We start from the raw sequence: 26,426 nt of genomic DNA, 5'->3' as shown, positions 1-26,426 counted from the left end.
ACTCTGGATTCTGTCATCTGACTGTGGCAACTAGCCTAACACCCCACAGTTGGGCAAATTCCTTATTCTCAATAAAATGATTCTTTGCTTCTAATAGATCTCTATGTTCTTGCTTGTGAATTACTCCTTTTTTGAGGTATTATGACTCCTCTTGAAAATCGTGACAATATTTTCATGAACATGAGGGCTCTTCCTTCATATAATGCAAGTTTCTTCTCTTATGTGCATCAGAGAAAATGCCTTTTCTACCTGTGCTTGCACCCCTCATGCCCAGGCCCTCACACCTCACAAATCACAGATATTTCAGAACTTTCATCTGGAATACACTCTATGTAGGTAGAATGGAGGTGGAGGGGAAAGGCAAGGAGGGATGTTATCTCTTTAGGGGTTGTGACACATGCTCCAGGGAGAGGAGGTGTGGCCTGAGTACTTCAAGGATGATGGATGGAGAGGAGTTTCCATTAATGAGAAATTAGAAATGGACTCGGTGTCTAATGAACTAAGGAAAGGAAAATTTAGAAGAAAGATGTGGTATTGTATCATCTGTAATTTAATGGAAGTCGGATGTATTTGTTGGCATATATGAAATTGATTTCAGTCTTAACTCACAATAGTTTAGAATGTTTTTGAAAGGGAACTATCCTACACTCTGAAGATACAGGAGGAAAATTTGGAGTACTTTCTTGCTCTAAGAGTGTTGACATTCTCATGGCGATATTTAAAATAAGTAGGAATTAGTTGAAATTAATTTGGAGAGATCATCCCTATGAGGCAATAAAACATCTTACTGGGGAAGGATTGCAGGCTGAAGGATTGCGGAGATAGTTCAAGGAGGTATTTTGACATTTTGTGTCAAATGAACTGATGCCATTTGAAAGAAATACTAGAAAGAACAGTTGTAAGTATAAAGGGGAAAGAGAAATTCATGAAGGTTGGGGTTTGATTGGTGGTGCCACATATTGTAGTGGAAAAAAGGAAGGGATAGTTTGGGAGTTGCGAGCTTACTATTGTGTTGGGTTCTTACCAAAGTGTCTTTTCCTCATGTGCCTTCCAGAACTCTAATAGTTAGAGCGTACATCAGAAAAAAGTCTCTTCAGACTCAATTTCTGCCAGCAGAAAAATGACTCACTGTCTCATCTCCATGACAAAAGTCACTGAAGAAAGTCTGAGTCTGAGGACACTGGAGCTAAAAGCTCCATCCACAACATGGCCAATTCTAAGGAAGATAACATGCCATCAAGGTCAGCCCTGGCATGAGGCTATGCCCAGATATTAAGTGTCCTGCTGTGGAAGGAAACAGGCTTCTGTCAGGGTTGAAGTTTTCAATATGGAACATTCTAAGTCTGTTCTGAGGACTCCTGTGCTCTGGGTTAGTCAAGGTGGGTAAATCCTACAGACAGGGGAAGGATTCAATAATTACAGTTTGTTAAAAATCTACTCATTGTTCCATTATGTTCCTTGTCTTTGAAGGCTTTCTGAAGAGGGAAGAACATCATAGTTAGGCGTATATCACAATTTACATATCCATAAAGGGTCGAAAATTTATTAGGTATATAAGATAACTTGCACGTCTGTGACAAGGTGTTCATAAATGGACAAGTATCCTCAAAATGTGATATTTGAGTCTCACTAGTTAAAAACTTTTGAGACTTTCAGGATGGAAAAGTAGAATGGAATGAGAACATGGTGATAATATATTGAATTATCTTATAACTTCTAATGGCACACCAACATTTGAACACGATTTTTTTTAATGCATTTCTTTACTGGGGAAATATTGCCTGAATTCAAATTATGTGCCGGCTCTACTTCATCTGGAAAGAGGGGTGCACAGAAGAGGAGATTATTTTTCTGCCTTATGGATCTGTATTCAGAAACCTGAATGGAAAGTTCAGGTTAGAAATACTGCAAGAAAGTTGGAAAACTTTTCCAATAGTTCAGGAGTATTGTGACAAGAAAGGGGTGTTAGAAAAGCAAAGTGTGTATTCTAGGGATTTTGTGCATTAGAGTTTATAGCTGTGAATTTCAAGAATGGTAGAAAAGTAGAGAAAATTAAGCCAAAGAACAATTGTAGTAGGTATATTTTCCTTAAACTTCTGGTAAGGGATGAATTAGAGTAGAGTGATCAGATAGAGCAGTCTAAAAGTCGTAGGAAATACTGTCAACTGAAGAAAAATGTCTAGAAAGGAAAGATCACAGGAAAGGAAACAGCAGTGTTATGAAATTCCCAGGTGAAAGCATTGAGTAAAAGACTGGATGTCACTCATTTCTTTGATGGGAAATTTTGCGTGGAGTAGAAGGAATGATCCTCCTGAGTTTGTACTGCCTTGCAGCTTGGATTTTAGAGTTGTCACAGTAAAAAGTAATACAAAGTTTGGATTCTGCCAGATTCATAAAATGGTGATTGATGTAAAGAGTAGACAAAATATGAGCAGAAACATCCAAGAAACAACCATACAAACAAAAAACAGAAACACCTTCCTTTCTTCCTTCCTTTCTTTCCCCTTTCTTTCTTTCTTTCTTCTACTCCTCTCTTTCTTTCTTTCATTATTTCTAAATTCTTTCTTCCTTCTTTCCTTCCTTGTTTTCTTTTTGACTTTATGTCTGGCAATGGAATGATTGAATAATGGGTTTAGTTGAGAAAAAAAGGAAGAATTTGGAATTAGACACCAATAAAGAGAAAATATATAGATGTGAGGTTACAAACCAAGGTTTCTAGATCAACACTATTGGCATTGTACAGCAGAAGTTTCAGTGTTGTTGGGCTTTGTTCTGTTGGCTGGAATTAGCATCTTCCCTCGTTTATCACACATGGAACTAGTAGGTATCTACAGTAGGTATCTGGGTGTGAGCAGGCAGGCAAAAATTTGAAATGATTCCAGAAATATGATGGGAGTTATTTCCTTCCCTATGGGGTAGGTAGCTTAGGAAAGAGGAGAGATCAAGAGGACAAAATTTTCCTAAATGTCCCTCAATGATGATACATAAGGTAAATTAAATGACAGTAAGTTGTGAAGGTGGGTACCAGTTTTATGTATGGCCCATGATTCTAGTGAGAGATTCTTTGGCATAGCAAATTAAAATGTTGTTCTTTAAATATAACTGGAGACTCCAACAGAATGAAGTCACATTTCCCAAGACATTTATTGATTGTTGACAGTGAGTGGCATACCAGAAGTGCTTACATATTTGTTGGGTATGTCAGGGGATGAATGGTATGTTCTGCCAATTACTGACAGTATATAAAGGTCCAAGGCTAGTAGAAGACACACAGTTCACCACATCCTCTCGCAACCCACGTGAAATCTCTTCTCTTGACAAGATGTGTTGCAACTACGGCAACTCCTGTGGCTATGGCTGTGGCTATGGCTACGGCTGTGGCTATGGGCCCTATTATGGCTGTAGTTATGGACCTGGCTATGGCTGTGGATATGGCTGTGGATACGGCTCCTGTTGTGGCTATGGCACCAGATATGGCTGTGGCTGTGGCTATGGCTCTGGTTGCTATGGCTACCGGCCATTTTGGTATAGAAGATGTTATTCTTCTTGCTGCTAGAACATCACTGTCCAAGACACATTTGCTTCTGAAGTGGCACGGCTTAAGGGAGGGCTGATTCATGGATTTATACCCCAAGATTTCTATATCCAATGAATTGCATGCTTTCGGTAATTGTGACCTCTACTTAGCATTGGTATGAAGGCTTCCTGTGGCTGAAGGTTATGTGGTATCCTCTGACTATTTTCCAAATGTTAGTCTTTACTTCCCTAATCTGGGTTCTTTGTTGAGACTGTGGTAACATATCTAAAATCCCACAGGGAGGCAAATCCCTTATTCTCAATAAAAATGTTTCATTTTTTTCTAAGTAATCTCTGTGTTCTTGCTAATGAATGACTCCTTTTTGAGGTGTATGGCATCTTTTGAAACTCGGGCAACATTATTTCATGAACCTGGGTCTCTTCCTAGATAATATAAACCTTTCTCCTCTATGTGCATCGGAGATAATGTCTTCTCCTATTTCTTGTATCCATAACACCTCAACATAAATCACACTGTGTAAGAACTATGTCCTTGAGGTAACACCGTATCTAAATGGAGCTGAAGGCAGAAAGGGTAAGAGGAAGAGTTAGGACACCTCTTTGGGAAGTTGTGACACAAGCTCAAGAGGGAGGAAGTATGGCATGTGTGCTTCGAGGATGAACGGGGTTGAAGAGAGAATTTTGGGATTAATGAGAAATTGGGAGCCGCCTCTGTTGAGATGTAAGAAACTAAGGAAATGAGAAGCAAAAGAAAAACGTGATATTGTATTATCTGCATTTTGATGGAAGTGCAAATACGTTTGTTGGCATATACTGAGTTTCAGTAAATTGATTTAAGTCAATTAATTTCCAAATCGTTTTGAATGTTTTTGAAAGGCAACTGTCACACACTCTGAAGGCTCAGTAGAAAAATTATAGGTGAATTTCTTGCTGTCAGATGGTTTCATTCTAGTAGGTTAATAAAAGAAGAGAGTAATTAATTCAGATAAATTTAGAGAGATAATTCCTATGGTGTGAATAAAACAGCATCCTTGAGAAGACTGAAGTATTGCGGTTAGTTCAAGGATGTATTTTGACATTTTCTGTCACATGAACTGATGTCAGTTTCCAGAAATACTAGAAAGGACAGTTGTAAATGTAAAGTAGAAAGAGAAATACGTAAGGTTTTGGTATGATCAGTGGTGCCACGAGTTTTAGTGCAAAAGAACAATGGCTAGTGCCTTAAGTGGGCTCTCTAATGGGGCAGATATAAAATGAGATTAGTAGTTCCGGTTGATTTTCTGAGTTTGAGGGCGTACTACTTTATTGGATTCTGGTTTCAGTGTGCTTCTCTCATGTGCCTTTCCAGACCTCTAACATTTAGATCCTATAACAAAAATTGTCTTTCAGACACAATTTCAACCAGCAGAATAAAAGACTCACTGTCTCATTTCCATGACAAGGGTCACTGCACAAATTCTGGGTCTGAGTACCCTTGGTCCTGGAGACTCCACAACTTGCCCAGTTCCAAGGAAGATGGCTCTGCCATCAAGGTCAGTCCTGGAGGGAAACCACGCCCAGGATATAATGTGTCTTACTGACGAGGAAAGAGATGTTCTTTCAAGAGGTGGACAATTCTCACAGATGGAACATCTGTAATTCATTTCTGGGGACTGACTGTGCTCTGGATAAATCAGAGGTGAGAAAATGTATACACAGGGGAAGTCAATTCCAATCATTACAGTTTGTTGAACATAGAACTTATGGTTTCATTAGGTTCCTTTTCATTGAACACTACTTGAAAGAGAGCAGAATAGTATTTATTAGGCACATATCTCATACTTTCTATTTCTAGTAAAGAGTTTATCATTTATTAGGCATATGAGATAACTTGTATGTCTGGAGAAATGACTTTGAACACTAACAGATATCTTCACAAGGTGAAATTTGTGACTGTTTTAGCCATGAACATTTGGGACTTTTGGCTTGAATGAATTGAGAACATTATGACATATATCCACATTCTTATAGATTCTAAGTGATACCAACGTTTGAACATGGTTGTTTTAATGTGTCTGTTTGTTATTGGCAGAAATATTGAGATGAGATTATGTGCCAGGCACTATTGCTTTAGAAACTAACTGATGATTCAAGGACCACAGAAGAAAAGATTTTTTTCTCCTATTAAACATCAGTGTCCCCGAGCTCTTCATGGAAGTGTATAGAAATAAAGCAATAAGATAGGAAGTGTTTTTTCATTAGTTCGTGGGTATTGTGAGCAGAGAGTGCGCTGTTTAAAAAGTATCATGTCTATTTCAGGAGCTCGGTGCATTGGCATATTATGGTTTTGAATTTCAATAATGATGGAAAAGTAGGAAAATTAAAGGTAAAGAACATTTGTAATGGATTTATATGTATTGAATTTGTTGTTAGGGATGGACACACTAGTGGAGTGATCCGATAACACCCATGAGCAATATTAGACAAAAAAAACACAGTAGGAACATCTCTCAACCAAGGAAAACATATCTAATAATGAACACTTCTCTGAAAAGGAACCATCAGCAGTTTTATTAAAATGCCTGTGGAAGTCATCAATAAAGGACTGGATGACACTCATTTCTTGGTTTTGAAATTTGAGTGTGGAGTAGAAGAAATGATACCTGAATTTGTACTCGTTTCCAACTAGGATTTCATAGTTGTTACAGTGAAAAGTAGTTTAAATTTGGATTCTGCCTGATTATGAACATAGTTACCTGGACAATGAAGATAAGCGAAAACATCACAAACAAAGAAACAACATCCCCCCCCCCCCCACTGTGTGTCTGGTGATGAATGGGTTGGACTTTCAGTTTAGTTGAGAAGAAGGGGAATATTTGGACATAGACACGAGTAAAGAGAGAATCTCATTTATAGATGTGAGGCTACAAAGGTAGGTTTCTCGATCTCAGCACTTTTTGCCATTGACATGAGGCATATCAATGGCGTTGAGGACTTTTCTTTGTCCTGAAATGGGCATCATCCCTAGCTTTTACCACACAGAGCCAGTAGATATCTGGAGCAGGTATCTGGGTGCAAGAAGCCTGGTAAGATATTGCAATGATTCCAGAAAGGAGATGGGTTTTTTCTTCCTTTTGGACAGGAGGTAGATGTTTTACCGAGTGTGGAGAGATCAAGAAGGAGAAATATTTCCTAAAAATCCCTCAGTCTTGTTAAATATGGAGATTGTGAACATTGATTTTGGTTTTACTTAGAGTCCATGATTCTACTGAGAAATGTTTTTTTTGGCCAGAATAAAATAAAATGCTGTTTTTTTTAAAGATTTTTTTTTTTCAACGGTTTTTATTTTATTTTTGGGACAGAGAGAGACAGAGCATGAACGGGGGAGGGGCAGAGAGAGAGGGAGACACAGAATCGGAAACAGGCTCCAGGCTCTGGGCCATCAGCTCAGAGCCTGACACGGGGCTCGAACTCCCGGACCGCGAGATCGTGACCTGGCTGAAGTCGGACGCTTAACCGACTGCGCCACCCAGGCGCCCCTAAATGCTGTTTTTAATAAACCTGGAGTCTCCTTAATAATGAGCTCACGTTGCCCAAGACATTGTTGATTGTTGACAGTGACTGGCACAGCACAGTTGCTTACATATTTGTTGGGTAAGTCAGGGGATGAGTGACATGCTCTGCTAATTACTGACAGTATATAAGGGTCCAAAGCAAGTAGAAAGACATGCACTTCACCACATCCTCCCACAACCCATGTGAATTCTCTTCTCTTGGCAAGATGTGTTGCAACTACGGCAACTCCTGTGGCTTTCGCTGCGGATATGGCTATGGCCTGTGGATGTAGTCCCTATTTTGGCTGTGGTTATGGCCTGCATATGGCTGTGGCTATGGCTCCCGCTGTGGATATGGCTGTGGATATGGCTATGGCTATTCCGGCCTATGGCTCCAACTTCTGTGGCTACCGGCCATTTTTCTATAGAAGATGTTATTCCCTCTTGCTGCTAGAACATCACTGTCCAAACCCCACTTGCTTCTGAAATGACACACTTAAGAGAAGGCTCATTCAAGGATCTATTACCCCAGATTTATATATCGGGAAACATTGCATGTGTCATAGACAGATTGACCTCCTGTAACATTTGTAATATGGCATCTGTGGTTGAGGCTATGGAGTATCATCTAACAGTTTTCCAAAACGTGTTGGCTTTACTCCCTTAATATGGATTCTGTGTTGGACTGTAGCAAGGATTTGAACATCCCACATTTGGGCAAATCGCTTATTCTCAATAAAGAGTTTGATTCCTTCTATCAATGTCTCTGTTCTCTCTTGAGACTCATTTCTTGAGGTGTTATGGCCTGTCTTGAAAAATTGGGCTGACAATATATTCCATGTACCGGGTCCTCTTTCTGATATCATACAAGTATTCCTTCTCTTACATGCATCGATATAATGTCTTCTCCACCTAAATCTCACATCCTAACACTCCAACCAAATCACACAGTATTGCAGAACTGTGCCCTGGAAATCACACTGTAGGTAGAATGGAAGTGGAGGGAAAGACGAGGACAGGGAGGGATGGCACCTCCTGGGAGGTTGTGACAGAAGCCAAAGGGGAAGGGGGTGTGGCCTAAAATATGAATGTGATAGAAGAGAGAGTTTCTGGTATTCATGAGAAATTGGAAGCTGCCTCAGCTGAAGTGTAAAGAAGCAAGGAAAGGTACATTAGAAGAAAAGCGTGTATCATATCATCTGGCATTGATGGATTTGCTAATATATTTGTTGGCATAAATTGAGTTTGAATAAATTGATTTAAGTCACTTAATTGACAAATACTCTTGAAGGTGTTTGAAAGAGAACCATCCGACGCACTGAATACATAGTAGAAAAATGGCAGATGAATTTCCTACTCTCAGGGTGTTTACATTTTGTTGGTGTTAATAAATATGTTACAAATTAATTATGACAAATTTAGACACATAATTTGCTTGGAGAGAATAAAACAGCTTCCTGGGGAAGAGAATGAAGGTTCATTAATATTGGAGAGATAGTTCGGGTGGTACTTTGATGTTCGGTGTCAAACGAACTCTCAAGTTGAAAGAATGGCCAGAAAGGGCAGTACCAGGCAGAAAGGGGAAGAGAAATTCATTATGTGTTGGGTATGATCACATGGTGCCACAATTTTCAGTTGAAAGAGGAAGGAGTAGGGCTTTAATGGTGTCCTTTAGTGTCTTCCCTGGTGCGTATACAAGAATGGTATGATAGAAGCCAGTCCTTTCGAGTTTTGAGAACCTTCCGTTTGTTGGGGTCTGACTCAGTGGCTTTCCTCAGGTGCCATTCCAGAGCTCTCACCTTTAGATCCTACCATAGAAAATGTATTTCAGACTCAATTCAACCAGCCAGTGAAAAAAACCCAATCACTGACTCATATGCATGGCAAAGATGAGTGCACAAAGTCTGAGTGTGAGGATCCTAGAGCCAGGAGACTATAAACCATGTCAAAATTCCAAAGAGGATGGCATTGCCATGGAGGTCAGCCCTGGATGGAGGCTATGCCCTGTATATTAAGTGTCCTGCTGATGAAGAATTAAGCCTTCTCTCAAGGATGGAATTAACACACATGGGATAGTCTAAATCTGATGTGATGACTGAGTGTGCTTGTGAAATAGTCTAGGATGGGTACATCCTACAATAGGGAAAAGTATTATAATAATTACCGTTTGGTTGAAATCTATTCATTGTTACATTATGTTCCTTGTCTTGAAGGCTTCTGAAGGAGGGAAGAATATCATCAATTAGGCATGTATATTATAATTTACATATCTAGTGAAGTTCTGGATATTTCTAAGGCATAGAGAACATATGGAACAATGTGTTCACAAACAGACACCTTATTTATTATTTACTCATATATTTCAAATTTTTTCATTTATTTATTATTTATTTATTTTGAGAGACAGATGTCCGCGTGGGAGGGGCAGCAGTGAGAAAGAGATACAGAATCTGAATCAGGCTTCAGTCTCCAGGCTGTCAGCACAGAGCACTACACGGGGCTCGAACTCACAAACCATAAGATCATCACCTGAGCTGAGGTTGGACACTTAACCAACTAGCCACCCAGGCACCCTCAGACAACTGTCTTTAAGGTGTGAAATTTGAGACTCTCTTAGTCCAAGAATTTTCGAGATTTTCGGGTTGAATGGAATGAGAATATTGCGATAATATATTGAATTATTTTATAACTTCTAAATGGCACACCAACATTTGAACACGGTTTTGTTCTAATGCATTTTTTAATTGGACAAATACTGATGGATTCAAATTATGTGCGAGGCTGTACTTTCTCTGGAAAGAAGGGTGCACAGAATAAGAGACTTTTTTTCCCTGCCATTATGCATCTGTATTCAGAAACCTGAATGGAAAGGTACTAGAAATAATGCAGTAGAGCTAGAAAACTTTTTCAATAGGTCAGGAGTATTGTGACAAGAAAGAGGGTGTTAGAAAAGCAAAGTGTGTATTCTAGGGATTTTGTGCATTAGAGCTTATAGTTGTGAATTTCAAGAATGGTAGACAAGTAGCGAAAATTAAGCTACAGAACAATTGTAGTGGGCATATTTTCCTTAAACTCCTTGTAAGGATGACTCACAGCAGAGGGATCACATACCCCAGTCTAAAAGTAGTAGGAAATACTGTCAACTGAAGGAAATGTCTACTAAGGAAAGATCACAGGAAAGGAAATCAACAGTTTTATGAAATTCCCGGTTGAAAGCATTCAGGAAAGACTGGATGTCCCACATTTGTTTGATGGGAAATTTTAGCGAGGAGAAGAAGCAATGATTCTCCTGGGTTTGTACTCCCTTGCAGCTTGGATTTTTTAGTTGTCACAGTCAAAAGTAATCCAAATTTTGGATTCTGCCAGATTCATAAAATGGTGATTGATGTAAAGCATAGACAACCAAGATGAGCAGAAATATCCCAAGAAACAACCATACAAACAAAAAGCAGAGACACCTCCATTTCTCTCTTCCTTCCCTCCTTCCTTCCTTCCTTCCTTCCTTCCTTCCTTCCTTCCTTCCTTCCTTTCTTCCTTCTTTTCTTTCTTCTTTCTTTCTTTCTTTCTTTCTTTCTTTCTTTCTTTCTTTCTTTCTTTCTTCCTTTTTTTTTCTCCTTCCTTCCTTCCTTCCTTCCTTCCTTCCTTCCTTTCTTTTTGACTTCATGTCTGGTAATGGAATGATTGGATAAAGGCTTTAGTTAAGAAAAAAAAGGAAGTATTTGGAATTAGACACCAATAAAGAGAGAATATAGAGATGTGAGATTCAAACCAAGGTTTCTAGATCTCAACACTATTTGTATTGTACAGCAGAAGTTCCAGTGTTGTTGGGCTTTGTTCTGATGACTGGAATTACCATCTTCCCTTGTTTATCACACTTGGAGCTAGTAGGTATCTGCAGTTGGTATCTGGTGTGAGCAGGCAGGCAAAAATTTGCAATGATTCCAGAAAGAAGATGGGAGTTATTTCGTTCCCTATGGGAACAGGTAGATAGCTTAGGAAAGAGGAGAGATTAAGAGGACAAGATTTTCCTAAATGTCCCTCAACGATGATACATAAGGTAAATTAAATGACAACAAGTTGTGAAGGTAGGTACCAGTTTTATGTATGGCCCATGATTCTAGTGAGAGAATTCTTTGGCAGAGCAAATTAAAATGCTGTTCTTTAAATATAACTGGAGACCTCAACAGAATGAAGTCACATTTCCCAAGACTTTTATTGATTGTTGACAGTGAGTGGCATACCAGAAGTGCTTACATATTTGTTGGGTATGTCAGGGGATGAATGGTATGTTCTGCCAATTACTGACAGTATATAAAGGTCCAAGGCTAGTAGAAGACACACAGTTCACCACATCCTCTCACACCCACGTGAATTCTCTTCTCTTGACAAGATGTGTTGCAACTACAGCAACTCTTGTGGCTATGGCTGTGGCTATGGCCCCTATTATGGCTATAGTTATGGACCTGGCTATCGCTATGGCTATGGTTGTGGCTATGGCTACGGCTGTGGCTATCGCCCCTATTATGGCTGTAGTTGTGGACCTAGCTATGGCTGTGGCTGTGGTATGGGCTATGGCTGTGGATATGGCTCCCGGTATGGCTGTGGATATGGCTGTGGATATGGTTCCTACTGTGGCTATGGCTCTGGCTGCTATGGTTACCGTCCATTTTGCTATACAAGATGTTATTCTTCTTGCTGCTAGAACATCTCCCCATTGTCCTCTAAATAAGACACATCTAATGAGAGGGCTCAATCAAGGATTCATACCTCACATTTTTCTGTATCCAAGAAATTGCATGTTTCACAGAGGCTCACACCTCCAGCAACATTTCTAGAATGGCATCCTGTGCTTTAAGGCTGTGTGGTATCATCTGACTGTTTTCTAAATGTTGGTCTTTGTTCCTTTACTCTGGATTCTGTCATCTGACTGTGGCAACAAGCCTAACACCCCACAGTTGGGCAAATTCCTTATTCTCAATAAAATGATTCTTTACTTCTAATATATCTCTATGTTCTTGCTTATGAATTACTCCTTTTTTTGAGGTATTATGACTCCACTTGAAAATCTACGTGACAATATGTTTCATGAACATGAGGGCTCTTCCTTCATATAATGGGAGCATTTCTTCTCTTATGTGCATCAGAGAAAATGCCTTTTCTACCTGTGCTTGCACCCCTCATGCCCAGGCCCTCACAACTCAACACAAATCACAGAGTATTTCAGAACTTTCATCTGGAAATCACACTCTATGTAGGTAGAATGGAGGTGGAGGGGAAAGGCAAGGAGGGATGTTACCTCTTTTGGAGGTTGTGAGACAAGCTCCAGGGAGAGGAAGTGTGGCCTGAGTACTTCAAGGATGAATGGAATGGAAGAGAGAGTTTCCAGAGTAATGAGAAATTAGAAATGGACTTGGGTGTCTAATGAACCAAGGAAAGGATAATTTAGAAGAAAGTTGTGGTATTGTATCATCTGTAATTTAATGGAAGCATGGATGTATTTGTTGGCATATATTGAGAGTGAGGAAATTGATTTCAGTCACTTAACTCACAAATAGTTTAGAATGTTTTTGAAAGGGAACTATCCTACACTCTGAAGATACAGGAGGAAAATTTTGAGTACTTTCTTTGTCTCAGAGTGTTGACATTCTCATGGCGATATTTAAAAGTAAGTAACAATTAGTTGAAGTTAATTTGGAGAGATCATCCCTATGAAGACAATAAAACATCTTACTTGGGAAAAGATTGCAGGCTGAAGGATTGCGGAGATAGTTCAAGGAGGTATTTTGACATTTTGTGTCAAATGAACTGATGCCATTTGAAAGAAATACTAGAAAGAACAGTTGTAAGTATAAAGGAGAAAGAGAAATTCATGAAGGTTGGGGTATGATTGGTGGTGCCACTATTTGTAGTGGAAAAAAGCAAGGGAGTTCGGGAGTTGCGAGCTGCTATTGTATTGGGTTCTTACCAAAGTGTCTTTTCCTCATATGCCTTCCAGAACTCTAACAGTAGAGCATACATCAGAAAAAAGTCTTTTCAGACTCAACTTCTACCAGCAGAAAGAATGACTCACTGTCTCATCTCCATGACAAAAGTCACTGCAGAAAGTCTGAGTCTGAGGACACTGGAGCTAACGGTCTCCATCCACAACATGGCCAATTCTAAGGAAAATAACCCTGCCATCAAGGTCAGCCCTGGCATGAGGCTATGCCCAGGATATTAAGTGTCCTGCTGTGGAACGATCAAGGCTTCTGTCACGGGTTGGAAGTTTTCAATAGGGAACATCCTAAGTCTGTTCTGAGGACTGCCTGTGCTCTGGGTTAGTCAAGGGTGGGTAAATCCTACAGACAAGGGAAAGGAATTCCAATAGTTACAGTTTTTTAAAATCTACTCATTGCTCCATTATGTTTCTTGTCTTTGAAGGCTTTCTGAAGGAGGGAAGAACATCATCAGTTAGGCGTTTATATCACAATTTACATATCCATAAAGGGTCGATAAATTGTCAGGTATATAAGATAACTTGTAGATCTGGAACAAGGTGTTCATAAACTGACAACGATACTCAAAATGTGAGATTTAAGACTCACTGCTTAAAAACATTTGAGACTCAAGGTTGAATGGAATGCGAACATTGTGATAATGTATAGAATTATCTTATAACTATACTGGCACACCAACACTCGAACATGATTTTGTTTTAATGCATTTCTTTACTGGGGAAATATTGACAGAATTCAAATTATGTGCCAGGCTCTACTTCATCTGGAAGAGGTGTGCACAGAATAAAAGAGTTTTTTTCCTGCAATATGCATCTGTATTCAGAAACCTGAATGGAAAGGTACTGGAAATAATGCAATAGAACTAGAAAACTTTTTCAATAGGTCAGGAGTATTGTAACAATAAAGGGGGTGTTAGAAAAGCAGAGTGTGTATTCTAGGGATTTTGTGCATTAGTGCTTATAGTTGTGAATTTCAAGAATGGTAGACAAGTAGCGAACATTAAGCTACAGAACAATTGTAGTGGGCATATTTTCCTTAAACTTCTTGTAAGGGATGAATCACAGCAGAGGGATCACATACCCCAGTCTAAAAGTAGTAGGACATACTGTCAACTGAAGGAAAAATGTCTACTAAGGAAAGATCACAGGAAAGGAAATCAGCAGTTTTATGAAATTCCCCGGTTGAAAGCATTCAGGAAAAGACCTGGATGTCCCACATTTCTTTGATGGGAATTTTAGTGAGGAGTAGAAGCAATGATCCTCCTGGGTTTGTACTCCCTTGCAGCTTGGATTTTTTAGTTGTCACAGTAAAAAGTAATCCAATTTTGGATTCTGCCAGATTCATAAAATGGTGATTGATGTAAAGCATAGACAACCAAGATGAGGCAGAAATATCCCAAGAAACAACTATACAAACAAAAAGCAGAGACACCTCCATTTCTCCCTCCCTCCCTTCCTTCCTTCCTTCCTTCCTTCCTTCCTTCCTTCCTTCCTTCCTTCCTTCCTCCTTTCTCTTTCTTTCTTTCTTTCTTTCTTTCTTTCCTTTTTTTCTCCTTCCTTCCTTCCTTCCTTCCTTCCTTCCTTCCTTCCTTCTTTCCTTCCTTCCTTTCTTTTTGACTGCATGTCTGGTAATGGAATAATTGGATAAAGGGTTTAGTTAAGAAAAAAAGGAAGTATTTGGAATTAGACACCAATAAAGAGAGAATATAGAGATGTGAGATTCCAACCAAGGTTTCTAGATCTCAACACTATTGGCATTGTACAGCAGAAGTTCCGGTGTTGTTGGGGTTTGTTCTGATGGCTGGAATTAGCATCTTCCCTCGTTATCACACATGGAACTAGTAGGTATCTGCAGTAGGTATCTGGGTGTGAGCAGGCAGGGCAAAAATTTACAATGATTCCAGAAAGGAGATGGGAGTTATTTCCTTCCCTATGGGGACAGGTAGATAGCTTAGGAAAGAGGAGAGATCAAGAGGACAAAATTTTCCTAAATGTCCCTCAACGATGAACATAAGGTGAATTAAATGACAAGAAGTTGTGAAGCTGGGTACCAGTTTATGTATGGCACATGATTCTAGTGAGAGAATTCTTTGGCAGAGCAAATTAAAATGCTGTTCTTTGAATATAACTGGAGACTCCAACAGAATGAAGTCACATTTCCCAAGACATTATTGATTGTTGACAGTGAGTGGCATACCAGAAGTGCTTACATATTTGTTGGGTATGTCAGGGGATGAATGGAATGTTCTGCCAATTCCTGACAGTATATAAAGGTCCAAGGCTAGTAGAAGACACACAGTTCACCACATCCTCTCACCACCCACGTGAAATCTCTTCTCTTGACAAGATGTGTTGCAACTACGGCACCTCCTGTGGCTACAGCTGTGGCTATGGCCCCTATTACAGCTGGAGTTATGGACCTGGCTATGGATGTGGATATGGCTCCCGGTATGGCTGTGGCTCTGGTTGTGGATATGGCTGTGGATATGGCTCCTGCTGTGGCTACGGCCCCGGATATGGCTGTGGTTGTGGCTATGGCTCCGGCTGCTATGGTTACGGGCCATTTTGCTATAGAAGATGTTATTCTTTTTGCTGTTAGAATATCACCCCATTGTCCTCTAAATAAGACACATCTAATGAGAGGGTTCAATCAAGGATTCACACGTCACATTTTCTATATCCACGAAATTGCATGCTTCACAGAGGCTCTCACCTCCAAGCAACATTTCTAGAATGGCATCTTGTGCCTCAAGGCTGTGTGGTATCATCTGACTGTTTTCTAAATGTTGGTGTTTATTCCTTTACTCTGGATTCTGTCATCTGACTGTGGCAAACAAGCCTAACACCCCACAGTTGGGCAAATTCCTTACTCTCAATAAAAATGATTCTTTGCTTCTAATAGATCTCTGTGTTCTTGCTTGTGAATCATTCCTTTTTTTGAGGTATTATGACTCCTCTTGAAAATCTAGGTGACAATGTTTTTTATGAACATGAGGGCTCTTCCTTCATAATGGACTGAGCCTTTCTTCTCTTATGTGCATCAGAGAAAATGCCTTTTCTTCCTGTGCCTTGCACCCCTCATGACCAGGCCCTCACAACTCAACACAAATCACAGAGTATTTCAGAACTTTCATCTGGAAATCACACTCTATTGTAGAATGGAGGTGGAGGGGAAAGGCAAGGAGGGATGTTACCTCTTTTGGAGGTTGTGGACAAGCTCCAGGGAGGAGGAGGTGTGGCCTGAGTACTTCAGGATGAATGGAATGGAAAGAGAGTTTCCAGAGTAATGAGAAATTAGAAATGGACTTGGGTGTCTAATGAACCAAGGAAAGGATAATTAGAAGAACAGTTGTGGTATTGTATCATCTGTAATTTAATGGAAGCATGGATGTATTTGTTGGCATATATTGAGAGTGAGGAAATTGATTTCAGTCACTTACTCACAAATAGTTTAGAATGTTTTTGAAAGGGAACTATCCTACACTCTGAAGATACAGGAGGAAAATTGTGGATGTACTTTCTTGCTCTCAGAGTGTTGACATTCTCATGGCGATATTTAAAAATAAGTAGGAATTAGTTGAAATTAATTTGGAGAGATCATCCCTATGAAGGCAATAAAACATCTTACTGGGGAAAAGATTGCAGGCTGAAGGATTGAGGAGATAGTTTCAAGGACGGTATTTTGACATTTTGTGTCAAATGAACTGATGCCATTTGAAAGAAATACTAGAAAGAACAGTTGTAAGTATAAAGGAGAAAGAGAAATTCATGAAGGTTGGGGTTTGATTGGGGTGCCACAATTTGTAGTGGAAAAAAGCAAGGGATAGTTTGGGATTGTGAGCTTGCTATTGTGTTGGGTTCTTACCAAAGTGTCTTTTCCTCATATGCCTTCCAGAAATCTAACAGTTAGCAGCATACATCAGAAAAAGTGTCTCCAGACTCAATTTCTGCCAGCAGAAAGAATGACTCGCTGTCTCATCTCCATGACCAAAAGTCACTGCAGAAAGTCTGAGTCTGAGGACACTGGAGCTAAAGGTCTCCATCCACAACATGGTCAATTCCAAGGAAGATAACCCTGCCATCAAGGGTCAGCCCTGGCATGAGGCTATGCCCAGGATATTACGTGTCCTGCTGTGGAAGAAACAGGGCTTCTGTCACGGGTTGGAAGTTTTCATATGGAACATTCTAGGTCTGTTCTGAGGACTGCCTGTGCTCTGGGTTAGTCACGGGTGGGTAAATCCTACAGACAAGGGAAAGGAATTCTAATAGTTACGGTTTTTTAAAATCTACTCATTGCTCCATTATGTTCCTTGTCTTTCAAGGCCTTTCTGAAGTAGGGAAGAACATCATCAGTTAGGCGTTTATATCACAATTTACATATCCATAAACGGTCGATAATTTATCAGGTATATAAGATAAGTTGTAGATCTGTCACAAGGTGTTCATAAACTAACAACTATCCTCAAAATGTGAGATTTAAGACTCACTACTTAAAATCATTTGAGACTCTAGGTGAATGGAATGAGAACACTGTGATAATATATAGAATTATCTTATACTTGTACTGGCACACCAACACTTGAACACCTTTTTGTTTTAATGCATTTCTTTACTGGGGAAATATTGACGGAATTCAAATTATGTACCAGTCTCTACTTCATAGGGAAAGATGGGTGCACAGAAGAAGAGATTATTTTTCTGCGATTATGGATCTGTATTCAGAAAACTGAATGGAAAGGTACTAGAAACAATGCAAGAAAAGTAGGAAACTTTTCCAATAGTTCAGGAGTATTGTGACAAGAAACAGGTGTTAGAAAAGCAACGTGTGTATTCTAGGGATTTTGTGCATTAGAGTTTAGAGTTGTGAATTTCAAGAATGGTAGAAAAGTAGAGAAAGTTAAGCTAAAGAAGAATTGTAGTGGCTATATATTCCTTAAAATTTTTGTAATGGTTGAATCACATCAGAGTGATTAGATTACACCAGTCTAAAAGTAGTAGGACATACACTTAACTGAAGGAAAGATGTCTACCAAGAAAGATCACAAGAAAAGAAATCAGCAGTTTTATGAAATTCCCAGTTGAAAGCATTCAGGAAAAGAATGGATGTCACTCATTTCTTTGATGGAAATTTTAGCGTGGAATAGAAGGAATGATCTTCCTGAGTTTGTACTCCCTTCCAGCTTGGATTTTATAGTGGTTACTGTAAAAATAATGCAAATATTGGAGTCATGCCAGACTTCATAAACATTGGTGACTGATGAAAGCCTAGACAACGAAGATAAGCAGAAATATCCCAAGAAACAACATACAAACAAAAACAAAGACACCTTCCTTCGTTCTTTCCTCCCTTTTTCCCTTCCTTCCTTCCTTCCTTCCTTCCTTCCTATCCTTCCTCCTTCTTCCTTCCTTCCTTTCTTCCTTCCTTTCCTATGTCTCTCTTTCTGTCTTTCTTTTCTTCTTTCTTTCTTTCTTTCTTTCTTTCTTCTTTCTTTTCTTTCTTCTTATTATTTCTTTCTTTCTAATTCCTTCCTTCCTTCCTTCCTTCTCTTCCTTCCTTCCTTCCTTCCCTCCTTCCTTTAATTTTTTCTTCCTTTCTTCCTTTCTTTCTGACTTCATGTCTGGTAATGGGATGATTGGATAAAGGGTTAGTTGAGAAAAAAAGGAATTATTTGGAACTAGACACCCATAGAGAATATAGAGATGTGAGATTCAAACCAAGGTTTCTAATTCTCAACACTATTGGCATTGTACAGCAGAAGTTCCAGTGTTGCTGGGCTTTGTTCTGATGACTGGAATTAGCATCTTCCCTCCTTTATCACACATGGAGCTAGTAGGTATCTGCAATAGGTAACTGGGTGTGAGAAGGCAGGCAAAAATTTGCAATGCTTCCAGAAAGGAGATGGGAGTTATTTCCTTCCCTATGGGGACAGGTAGATAGCTTAGGAAAGAGGAGAGATCAAGAGGACAAAATTTTCCTAAATGTCCCTCAACGATGAACATAAGGTAAATTAAATGACAACAAGTTGTGAAGATGCATACCAGTTTTATATATGGCCCATGATTCTAGTGAGAGAATTCTTTGGCAGAGCAAATTAAATGCTGTTCTTCAAATGGAACTGGAGACTCCAACAGAATGAAGTCACATTTCCCAAGACATTTATTGATTGTTGACAGTGAGTGGCATACCAGAAGTGCTTACATATTTGTTGGGTATGTCAGGGGATGAATGGTATGTTCTGCCAATTACTGACAGTATATAAAGGTCCAAGGCTAGTAGAAGACACACAGTTCACCACATCCTCTCGCAACCCACGTGAATTCTCTTCTCTTGACAAGATGTGTTGCAACTACGGCAACTCCTGTGGCTATGGCTGTGGCTATGGCTACGGCTGTGGCTATGGGCCCTATTATGGCTGTAGTTATGGACCTGGCTATGGCTGTGGATATGGCTGTGGATACGGCTCCTGTTGTGGCTATGGCACCAGATATGGCTGTGGATGTGGTCCCCATTATGGCTGTGGTTATGGCCTCCGTTATGGCTGTGGCTATGGCTCAGGATACGGCTGTGGATATGGTTCCTGCTGTGGCTCTGGCTGTGGATATGGCTCCAACTTCTGTGGCTACCGGCCACTTTACTATAGAAGATGTTATTCTTCTTGCTGCTAGAACATCACTGTCTAATCCCCACTTGCTTCGGAAATGACATGCCTTAAGAGAAAGCTCATTCAAGGATGTATACCCCAAGATTTATATATTGAGAACATTGCATGTGTCATAGAAGATTTGACCTCCAGTAACATTTGTAGCATGGCATCTTGTGGCTTGAGGCTATGGAGGATCATCTAACACTTTTCCACAAAGTGTTGGTCTTACTCCCTTAGTATGGAATCTGTGGTGTGACTGTGGCAAGGATCCAAACATCCCACATTTGGGCAAATCCCTTATTCTCAATAAAAATGTTTCATTCCTTCTATCAAATGTCTCTAGTCTTTCTTGAAAAGCCTTGTTTCTTGAGGTGTTATGGCCTCTCTTGAAAATTGGGCTGACAATATATTTCATGTACCCAGGTCTCTTTCTGGATATCATACAAGCATTTCTCCTCTTACATGCATTGATATAATGTCTTCTCCACCTATGTTTCATATCTCTAGCACGGTACTGCAGAACTGTGCCCTGGAAATCACACTGTAGGTAGAATGGATGTGGAGGGAAAAGATGAGGATGAGGAGGGATGGCATTTCCTGGGAGGCTGTGACAGAAGCCAAAGGGGAAGGGGGTGTGGCCTGATCACTTAAAGAATGAATGTGATGGAAGAGAGAGTTTCTGATATTCATGAGAAATTGGAAGCTGCCTCAGGTGAAGTGTAAAGAACCAAGGAAAGGGGATGTTAGAAGCAAAGCGTGGTATCATATCATCTGAATTGGATGGATTTGCTAATATATTTGTTGGCATAAATTGAGTTTGAAGAAATAGATTTAAATCACTTAATTGACAAATCCTTTTGAATGTGTTTGAAAGAGAACTATCCAACACAATGAATACGTAGTAGAAAAATTGCAGATGAATTTCCTACTCTCAGAGTGTTTACATTTTGTTGGTTTTAATAAATATGTTACAAATTAATTATGACAAATTTAGACACATAATTTGCTTGGAGAGAATAAAACAGCTTCCTGGGGAAGAGAATGAAGGTTCATTAAATATTGGAGAGATAGTTTGGGGTGGTACTTTGATGTTCGGTGTCAAACGAACTCAAGTTGAAAGAATGGCCAGAAAGGGCAGTACCAAGCAGAAAGGGGAAGAGAAATTCATTATATGTTGGGTATGATCAATGGTGCCACAATTTTCAGTTGAAAAGAGGAAGGAGTAGGGCTTTAATGGTGTCCTTTAGTGTCTTCCCTGGTGCGTATACAAGAATGGGATGAGAAGTCCAGTCCTTTCTGAGTTTGAGAACCTTCGGTTTGTTGGGGTCTGACTTCAGTGTCCTTTCCTCAGGTGCCATTCCAGAACTCTCACCTTTAGATCCTACCATAGAAAATGTATTTCAGACTCAAATTCAACCAGCAGTGAAAAACCAATCACTGACTCATATGCATGGCAAAGGTGAGTGCACAAAGTCTGAGTGTGAGGATCCTAAGCCAGGACTCTAAACCATGTCAGATTCCAAGGAGGATGGCCTTGCCATCGAGGTCAGCCCTGGATGGAGGCTATGCCCCGTATATTAAGTGTCCTGCTGATGAAGAATTAAGCCTTCTCTCAATGGATGGAATATATGGGATAGGAATAGTCTAAATCTGGAACACATGGGATAGTCTAAATCTGATGTGATGACTGAGTGTGCTGTGAGTTAGTCTAGGATGGGTACATCGTACAAACAGGGAAAAGAATTCTAATAATTACAGTTTGATGAAAACCTATTCATTTTTCCATTATGTTCCTTGTCTTTGAAGGCTTCTGAAGGAGGGAAGAATATCATCAATTAGGCATGTATATTACAATTTACATACTAGTAAAATTCTTGTTATTTATAAGGCATAGAAGAACATATGGAAAAATGTGTTCCCAGACAACTTTATTTATTTATTTATTTATTTATTTATTTATTCATTCATTCATTTATTTATTTGGATTTTTTTCATTTATTTATTTATTTTTTTTGAGAGACAGAGTGTCAGCGTGGGAGGGGCAGAGTGAGAAAGAGACACAGAATCTGAATCAGGCTTCAGTCTCCAGGCTGTCAGCACAGAGCACTACACGGGGCTCGAACTCACAAACCATAAGATCATCACCTGAGCTGAGGTTGGACACTTAATCAACTAGCCATCCAGCAACCCCCAGACAACTATCTTTAAGGTGTGAAATTTGAGACTCTCTTAGTCCAAGAATATTGGAGATTTTCGGGTTGAATGGAATGAGAATATTGCGATAATATATTGAATTATTTTATAACTTCTAAATGGCACACCAACATTTGAACACGGTTTTGTTCTAATGCATTTTTTTTATATATATGAAATTTATTGACAAATTGGTTTCCATACAACACCCAGTGCTCATCCCAAAAGGTGCCCTCCTCAATACCCATCACCCACCCTCCCCTCCCTCCCACCCCCCATCAACCCTCAGTTTGTTCTCAGTTTTTAACAGTCTCTTATGCTTTGGCTCTCTCCCACTCTAACCTCTTTTTTTTTTTCCTCCCCCTCCCCCATGGGTTCCTGTTAAGTTTCTCAGGATCCACATAAGAGTGAAACCATATGGTATCTGTCTTTCTCTGTATGGCTTATTTCACTTAGCATTACACTCTCCAGTTCCATCCACGTTGCTACAAAAGGCCATATTTCATTTTTTCTCATTGCCACATAGTATTCCATTGTGTATATATACCACAATTTCTTTATCCATTCATCAGTTGATGGACATTTAGGCTCTTTCCATAATTTGGCTATTGTTGAGAGTGCTGCTATGAACATTGGGGTACAAGTGCCCTTATGCATCAGTACTCCTGTATCCCTTGGATAAATTCCTGGCAGTGCTATTGCTGGGTCATAGGGTAGGTCTATTTTTAATTTTCTGAGGAACCTCCACACTGCTTTCCAGAGAGGCTGCACCAATTTGCATTCCCACCAACAGTGCAAGAGGGTTCCCGTTTCTCCACATCCTCTCCAGCATCTATAGTCTCCTGATTTGTTCATTTTGGCCACTCTGACTGGCGTGATGTGATACCTGAGTGTGATTTTGATTTGTATTTCCCTGATAAGGAGCGACGCTGAACATCTTTTCATGTGCCTGTTGGCCATCTGGATGTCTTCTTTAGAGAAGTGTCTATTCATGTTTTCTGCCCATTTCTTCACTGGGTTATTTGTTCTTCGGGTGTGGAGTTTGGTGAGCTCTTTATAGATTTTAGATACTAGCCCTTTGTCCGATATGTCATTTGCAAATATCTTTTCCCATTCCGTTGGTTGCCTTTTAGTTTTGTTGGTTGTTTCCTTTGCCGTGCAGAAGCTTTTTATCTTCATAAGGTCCCAGTAATTCACTTTTGCTTTTAATTCCCTTGCCTTTGGGGATGTGTCGAGTAAGAGATTGCTACGGCTGAGGTCAGAGAGGTCTTTTCCTGCTTTCTCCTCTAAGGTTTTGATGGTTTCCTGTCTCACATTTAGGTCCTTTATCCATTTTGAGTTTATTTTTGTAAATGGTGTGAGAAAGTGGTCTAGTTTCAACCTTCTGCATGTTGCTGTCCAGTTCTCCCAGCACCATTTGTTAAAGAGGCTGTCTTTTTTCCATTGGATGTTCTTTCCTGCTTTGTCAAAGATGAGTTGGCCATACGTTTGTGGGTCTAGTTCTGGGGTTTCTATTCTATTCCATTGGTCTGTGTGCCTGTTTTTGTGCCAATACCATGCTGTCTTGATGATGACAGCTTTGTAGTAGAGGCTAAAGTCTGGGATTGTGATGCCTCCTGCTTTGGTCTTCTTCTTCAAAATTCCTTTGGCTATTCGGGGCCTTTGTGGTTCCATATGAATTTTAGGATTGCTTGTTCTAATTTCGAGAAGAATGCTGGTGCAATTTTGATTGGGATTGCATTGAATGTGTAGATAGCTTTGGGTAGTATTGACATTTTGACAATATTTATTTTTCCAATCCATGAGCAGGGAATGTCTTTTCATTTCTTTAAATCTTCTTCAATTTCCTTCATAAGCTTTCTATAGTTTTCAGCATACCGATCCTTTACATCTTTGGTTAGATTTATTCCTAGGTATTTTATGCTTCTTGGTGCAATTGTGAATGGGATCATTTTCTTTATTTGTCTTTCTGTTGCTTCATTGTTAGTGTATAAGAATGCAACTGATTTCTGTACATTGATTTTGTATCCTGCGACTTTGCTGAATTCCTGTATCAGTTCTAGCAGACTTTTGGTGGAGTCTATCGGATTTTCCATGTATAATATCATGTCATCTGCAAAAAGCGAAAGCTTGACTTCATCTTTGCCAATTTTGATGCCTTTGATTTCCTTTTGTTGTCTGATTACTGATGCTAGAACTTCCAGCACTATGTTAAACAACAGCGGTGAGAGTGGGCATCCCTGTCGTGTTCCTGATCTCAGGGAAAAAGCTCTCAGTTTTTCCCCGTTGAGGATGATGTTAGCTGTGGGCTTTTCATAAATGGCTTTTATGATCTTTAAGTATGTTCCTTCTATCCTGACTTTCTCAAGGGTTTTATTAAGAAAGGGTGCTGGATTTTGTCAAAGGCCTTTTCTGCATCGATTGACAGGATCATATGGTTCTTCTCTTTTTTTTTGTTAATGTGATGGATCACGTTGATTGATTTGTGAATGTTGAACCAGCCCTGCATCCCAGGAATGAATCCCACTTGATCATGGTGAATAATTCTTTTTATATGCTGTTGAATTCGATTGCTAGTATCTTATTGAGAATTTTTGCATCCATATTCATCAGGGATATTGGCCTGTAGTTCTCTTTTTTTACTGGGTCTCTGTCTGGTTTAGGAATCAAAGTAATACTGGCTTCATAGAATGAGTCTGGAAGTTTTCCTTCCCTTTCTATTTCTTGGAATAGCTTGAGAAGGATAGGTATTATCTCTGCTTTAAATGTCTGGTAGAACTCCCCTGGGAAGCCATCTGGTCCTGGACTCTTATTTGTTGGGAGATTTTTGGTAACCGATTCAATTTCTTCGCTGGTTATGGGTCTGTTCAAGCTTTCTATTTCCTCCTGATTGAGTTTTGGAAGAGTGTGGGTGTTCAGGAATGTGTCCATTTCTTCCAGGTTGTCCAATTTGTTGGCATATAATTTTTCATAGTATTCCCTGATAATTGCTTGTATTTCTGAGGGATTGGTTGTAATAATTCCATTTTCATTCATGATTTTATCTATTGGGTCTTCTCCCTTTTCTTTTTGAGAAGCCTGGCTAGACCGTTTGTCAATTTTGTTTATTTGTTCAAAAAACCAACTCTTGGTTTCGTTGATCTGCTCTACAGTTTTTTTTAGATTCTATATTGTTTATTTCTGCTCTGACCTTTATTATTTCTCTTCTTCTGCTGGGTTTAGGCTGCCTTTGCTGTTCTGCTTCTATTTCCTTTAGGTGTGCTGTTAGATTTTGTATTTGGGATTTTTCTTGTTTCTTGAGATAGGCCTGGATTGCAATGTATTTTCCTCTCAGGACTGCCTTCGCTGCGTCCCAAAGCGTTTGGATTGTTGTATTTTCATTTTCGTTTGTTTCCATATATTTTTTGATTTCTTCTCTAATTGCCTGGTTGACCCACTCATTCGTTAGTAGGGTGTTCTTTAACCTCCATGCTTTTGGAGGTTTTCCAGACTTTTTCCTGTGGTTGATTTCAAGCTTCATAGCATTGTGGTCTGAAAGTATGCATGGTATAATTTCAATTCTTGTAAACTTATGAAGGGCTGTTTTGTGACCCAGTATATGATCTATCTTGGAGAATGTTCCATGTGCACTTGAGAAGAAAGTATATTCTGTTGCTTTTGGATGCAGAGTTCTAAATATATCTGTCAAGTCCATCTGATCCAATGTCTCATTCAGGGCCCTTGTTTCTTTATTGACTGTGTGTCTAGATGATCTATCCATTTCTGTAAGTGGGGTGTTACAGTCCCCAGCAATTACCACATTCTTATCAATAAGGTTGCTTATGTTTATGAGTAATTGTTTTGTATATTTGGGGGCTCCGGTATTCGGTGCATAGACATTTATAATTGTTAGCTCTTCCTGCTGGATAGACCCTGTAACTATTATATAATGTCCTTCTTCATCTCTTGTTACAGCCTTTAATTGAAAGTCTAGTTTGTCTGATATAAGTATGGCTACTCCAGCTTTCTTTTGGCTTCCAGTAGCATGATAAATTGTTCTCCATCCCCTCACTCTGAATCTAAAGGTGTCCTCAGGTCTAAAATGAGTCTCTTGTAGACAGCAAATAGATGGGTCTTGTTTTTTTATCCATTCTGATACCCTATGTCTTTTGGTTGGCGCATTTAATCCGTTTACATTCAGTGTTATTATAGAAAGATACGGGTTTAGAGTCATTGTGATGTCTGTATGTTTATGCTTGTAGTGATGTCTCTGGTACTTTGTCTCACAGGATCCCCCTTAGGATCTCTTGTAGGGCTGGTTTAGGGTGACAATTCCTTCAGTTTTGTTTGTTTGGGAAGACCTTTATCTCTCCTTCTATTCTAAATGACAGACTTGCTGGATAAAGGATTCTCGGCTGCATATTTTTTCTGTCTAGCACACTGAAAATCTCGTGCCAATTCTTTCTGGCCTGCCAAGTTTCAAAAGAGAGATCAGTCACGAGTCTTATAGGTCTCCCTTTATATGTGAGGGCACGTTTACCCCTT

General features: G+C 39.5%; 3 protein-coding genes across 3 annotated transcripts; all 3 read left to right on the top strand.

Annotated features, from left to right (window-relative positions):
• Positions 1–3,322: 3,322 nt before the first annotated feature.
• Positions 3,323–7,498, top strand: LOC115522954 (keratin-associated protein 21-1-like). Its single transcript, XM_030328496.1, has 2 exons — positions 3,323–3,504; positions 7,390–7,498. Exons 1-2 carry the CDS (start codon positions 3,323–3,325, stop codon positions 7,496–7,498), a joined length of 291 nt encoding a protein of 96 aa, XP_030184356.1.
• Positions 7,499–11,460: 3,962 nt separating this feature from the next.
• LOC115522953 (keratin-associated protein 6-2-like) lies at positions 11,461–11,772 on the top strand. Its single transcript, XM_030328495.1, has one exon. It carries the CDS (start codon positions 11,461–11,463, stop codon positions 11,770–11,772), a length of 312 nt encoding a protein of 103 aa, XP_030184355.1.
• A 7,629-nt stretch (positions 11,773–19,401) lies between these two features.
• On the top strand, positions 19,402–19,731 carry LOC115522952 (keratin-associated protein 21-1-like). The gene has a single exon (XM_030328494.1). The coding sequence runs from the start codon at positions 19,402–19,404 to the stop codon at positions 19,729–19,731; it is 330 nt and encodes a 109-aa protein (XP_030184354.1).
• The last annotated feature ends 6,695 nt before the right edge of the window (positions 19,732–26,426 follow it).

The sequence above is a fragment of the Lynx canadensis genome, chromosome C2, assembly GCF_007474595.2.
Source record: "Lynx canadensis isolate LIC74 chromosome C2, mLynCan4.pri.v2, whole genome shotgun sequence".
Taxonomy (NCBI): domain Eukaryota; kingdom Metazoa; phylum Chordata; class Mammalia; order Carnivora; family Felidae; genus Lynx; species Lynx canadensis.
Note: the sequence above shows the minus strand (reverse complement) of the source record. Positions and strands in the feature narration are given on the sequence as shown.